The sequence below is a fragment of the Acyrthosiphon pisum genome, unplaced genomic scaffold, assembly GCF_005508785.2.
Source record: "Acyrthosiphon pisum isolate AL4f unplaced genomic scaffold, pea_aphid_22Mar2018_4r6ur Scaffold_21234;HRSCAF=23381, whole genome shotgun sequence".
NCBI lineage: Eukaryota > Metazoa > Arthropoda > Insecta > Hemiptera > Aphididae > Acyrthosiphon > Acyrthosiphon pisum.
In genome coordinates this window covers 47202-51320 of record NW_021770679.1, presented here as the reverse complement: position 1 = coordinate 51320, position 4119 = coordinate 47202, and the positions used below count along the sequence as shown (strand labels likewise).

General features: G+C 31.1%; 2 protein-coding genes across 2 annotated transcripts in view; both read right to left on the bottom strand.

Moving 5' to 3' along the window:
* Positions 1-794: 794 nt before the first annotated feature.
* On the bottom strand, positions 795-1440 carry LOC115034841. The gene is made up of 3 exons (XM_029492319.1): positions 1190-1440; positions 849-977; positions 795-814 (listed from the first exon to the last, which is right to left on the bottom strand). Exons 1-3 carry the CDS (start codon positions 1368-1370, stop codon positions 795-797), a joined length of 330 nt encoding a protein of 109 aa, XP_029348179.1. The 5' UTR covers positions 1371-1440.
* A 775-nt stretch (positions 1441-2215) lies between these two features.
* The window catches only part of LOC115034840, a 2975-nt gene continuing 1071 nt past the window's right edge, over positions 2216-4119 (bottom strand). The window contains exon 3 of the mRNA XM_029492318.1: positions 2216-2358. Within this exon, the coding sequence (XP_029348178.1) occupies positions 2216-2358 (143 nt within the window). The remainder of the gene's footprint in view (positions 2359-4119) is intronic.

Sequence of the window (4119 nt, the reverse complement as noted above, 5' to 3'; positions counted from 1 at the left end):
TTTAGAAGTTTCAAATTACCCCACAAATAATTTTATACAATCAGAACAAAATAACTAAAATAGTTATTCCCAGGGTTTTTTAATATGTAATTTCGTCCAAATTTGAACTTAAAATGACTATAAAACGGGGGCGTCATTTCAGTTTTTTTTCTGGGTGTGCAAAATTTTAGGCAGGCCAATTTTGACATTTCACCAGGCCATTAAAAAAAATATATATTTATATATATATATATATATATATATATATGTTACAGTAAAAGATGTTAAATTTATATTTACGTTATTAACTAGCAATTAACGTTAATAGATAATAATAAATATTTTACAAGGCTTATAACGTTAATAACTAAGGATTTACGTTAATTCCAAACAATATTAGTTAATCATGTTATTTGTATTTAAATTGTTATATTATTATTTATTTTCACATGACAATGAACTGTGACATTTTGAATTGCATAATTTATTTTCCTACTAATCGACAAGTGCATTTATTTGTTTTACACTTCATTTTACAGTGACATCTTTGATAGCCTTGTGTGCCCATAAGACTACTACATCCTGCTGCTTCTCGAAGTGTTATCTCTTTTTCTTTAGATGATTCAACCAGAGTTTTGAGATCAAGCAACATTTCTTTGCATGGCACAAGTTGAGATCTCGTATACTTGTGTTTAAGAAAACCATTTTCGGTACCTAATTCAAATATAAATACATAAATACCTATAAATTTAATTTTTTTATTTTATTTTACTTACATAATTTATAAAAGCCGTTGTCAACATCAGCAATAACTTCTAATAAATTGCGTGGGGATCTACGGGCTCTATCAACGTCAGGAATGGAAATACGGACAGTTGTTCCGACTTCCAACTCTTGATATTTTTTATTTGATTGTGTCGTCATCCTTTCTGCTTGCTTTTTTAAACATTGAATTGAATTATTTCTTTCATTTGTAATATTTTCTTGACGTTTGTTGACTGAAATAAAACGTAATACCTATTTAAAATAATTATAAAATGACCGAAATGCAGGGGTCGGGTGAAGTAAAATTTATAATTATTATTTATAACTAGAATTTTTTTTTCAAACGAGCAATAAAGAGTTTTATTTTGCATTATTTAGAATTTTTAATTAGTTTAATTAATTTAAATTAATTTGTAAATTTATAATTTAAAAAAAATTAACAAACCAAGACATTTCTCGTCTCCGATTTCATTATTTTCACTGTTCTCGTCCCTGATCTCATTATCCTCATTGTTTTCGGGCTGTAGCATTATTTTTTCAATATCTTCTTCCATACTTAAATTACAAAGTTCGTCTACTGGAATGCCTACTGATGCTAATCCAACTCTTGCTTTGCACCCAAACATTGCTTCGTAAGGAGACCTTCCAATGCCTTTAATATTGAATTTGATAGAAAAAACATTATTAAACAATATTAAATATTTAATATGTAATACAAAATTATATTCATTCCTGAATGTAATGCACGGTTTTTTTGAAATTGTATAAACTTTAAACCCGAAAGCCAATCTTTGCTTTTATTGTGTGCCATCCATGTTGCTAGCATGTTTTCGACGTCGCGGTTAGCTCTTTCCACAGACCCTTGGCTCTGGCTGTGTCTAGGTTTGCCATGCACTATTTTTACATCTGGCCACATGGAATGAAGCTCAATAATTATTGAATTAACAAATTCTCGGCCATTGTCTGAATGTAAAATGGCCGGTGCCCCGAAAGTTGTATAAATATCCAACAAATTGTGCGCGATCTCTTCCGCACGTTTACTCGATAATGCTCTAAGTACCTAATACGAATTTCGTAGATGGTAAGATCGTAAGATGGTCTTGATAATTTAAAATGAAGCGGAATCCATTAATATGTTGTGATTGCATATCAATTAAATCAATTTGAGCTCTTGAATTGAAAGTGGAATGTAAAATAGGTTTTGAAACTAAGCCTCTTTTAGGATTTGATGACTTTTTTTGGCAATGTGTGCATAGATTTAAATATGCCATAATAGTTTCGTTCGTGATATTGCAATATTTTGATTTTAATTCAGAATCCATTCTACATCTTCCGCCATGGCCAATAGTAGAATGAGTCGAATGCAAAATATTGAACAACTCGTCAATTGTAACGTAATATAGTATAGTACCTATCATCGTGTACAGGTTTAATAAGACGCTCTTTATTATTTATTGTTAAAATATCATATTTACGTACCATACGATAATCTTTCATAGACTTTTTTTTCTCCTGGTGTTTGCAACACAAATTTTGAATGATTTAATTGTTCAATACGAATATTGTACTCATCAACAGTTAGAAAGGAGTTATTATCACTACGTTTTTTTTTAACTAAATCAGAAATAATGTTGTTAAATTTGTTTTTCATTTCGAGTTCGTCCATATTGAACTTTATATTAATAATAAGTCAATACAACTTAAAGAATATGAACACAATGTTATACGAATATTTTAACATACAAAATAGTATGACGTTATAACGGCGATGTCGATTCTACGCGTACCGTACGACTGACAGGTTACAGACTATCTTAGTCCGAAGTTCTATCTACTGCGGCTGTAATGCTATCTTAGTAACTAATACCATTAAGATAACATTATATAACAACATTTTCCATCGTGTGTGGAAATTATCGATAATCAAACCAAAAAAATAATAAACCACGATAATCTCTAGCTAATTATGTAATGATTGTTATTTACTAGAAAATAACGTTATTTTGATGTTTAACATCATTTACTGTAACATATATAAATGTAGGAAACCTATGCAAACCTATGTAAATATTCTTTCCTTCCCTTTTATAATTCTAATTGAAACTCATAACGACTAATGCAACTTTTAAATAGCTAGCAATTCAAAGAATTAAAAGCTTATAAGCAGTTAAAGAAACCAGCTAATGTCATTACTGTTCATATATAAAAACTTAAAATATATATATTTTATATTACCTATATATGAAAACATGTATAAGTTAATTATGACGGCGCATTGGAGTATTAATGGCAGGCCAATTGTTAACATTTTTGAAGTTAGTGGTGCCATTGCACACCCTGCCCCCCCCCCCCCCAAATGACGCCCCTGCTATAAAAATAAACTGTGCTTAGAATTTTTGGAAACAGAATTAAATATTTACGTGGAACCTTGTTTAAAATTTTCAATCCTTAGATATAAAAGTTGAACATTTTATAAATTTTAATAAAGTATTTAAATTTTCAGCACAAATAACACTTATTTGAATATCTAGTGCAAGAGTAGGATAAAAAGGACAGTTCTAAAACCAGATCCTGCTGGCAGTTCCCTATGCTGGCTAGCAGATCCCTGACCACCTCTGGGCAGATCCCGGGCGGCGCCGCCGCCGCCGTAACCCGTTTGGCCGTCGCCTGAGGAAAATAATTAAAAATTTTTTTCACCGGACCGGGTTTCGAACCCGGAACCCCGACGTCGGTGGGCCGAGCACCGTACCACTGCGCCACCCCATCACATATACTCTGTGTTAATATCTTACTCTATTTAAGTTGTAATGGATTATCATATGTAATAAAATATATTGTGTTATCATATAAAATATACCGCGCAAGTTATCATATCTTGTAATAAAATATATATTGTGTTATCATTTAATGGTTTACCGAAATATGTTATCACATAAAATATACCGCGCACGTTATCTATGTTATCATATGTAATAAAATATATATTGTGTTATCATTTAATGGTTTACCGAAATATGTTATCACATAAAATATCCCGCGTATAAACGAAATAATAATTCCAGTATGTATGTTAATAAAAATATTATTTATTATGTTTTTTTAAAAACAACTCATTAATTTCATCAAAATCACTCCCCCACCCCTCATAATTCTCCATAAGTCTATATAGTTGCTCGTTATATCCATCATCACTCCAATCCATTTCGACTGAATTTTGCGTCGCGTTTAACTCGCCAAATATTAAGTTCTCATGCTCCTGAAGCGGAATAAACTGTATTTCTCCGAAAGTCGGTGATGGATGATGTAACCTTATAGGGGCATGAGAATTAACATATTTGGTGAATCGTTGGAAACCTCAGTTCTGGAAATAAATCC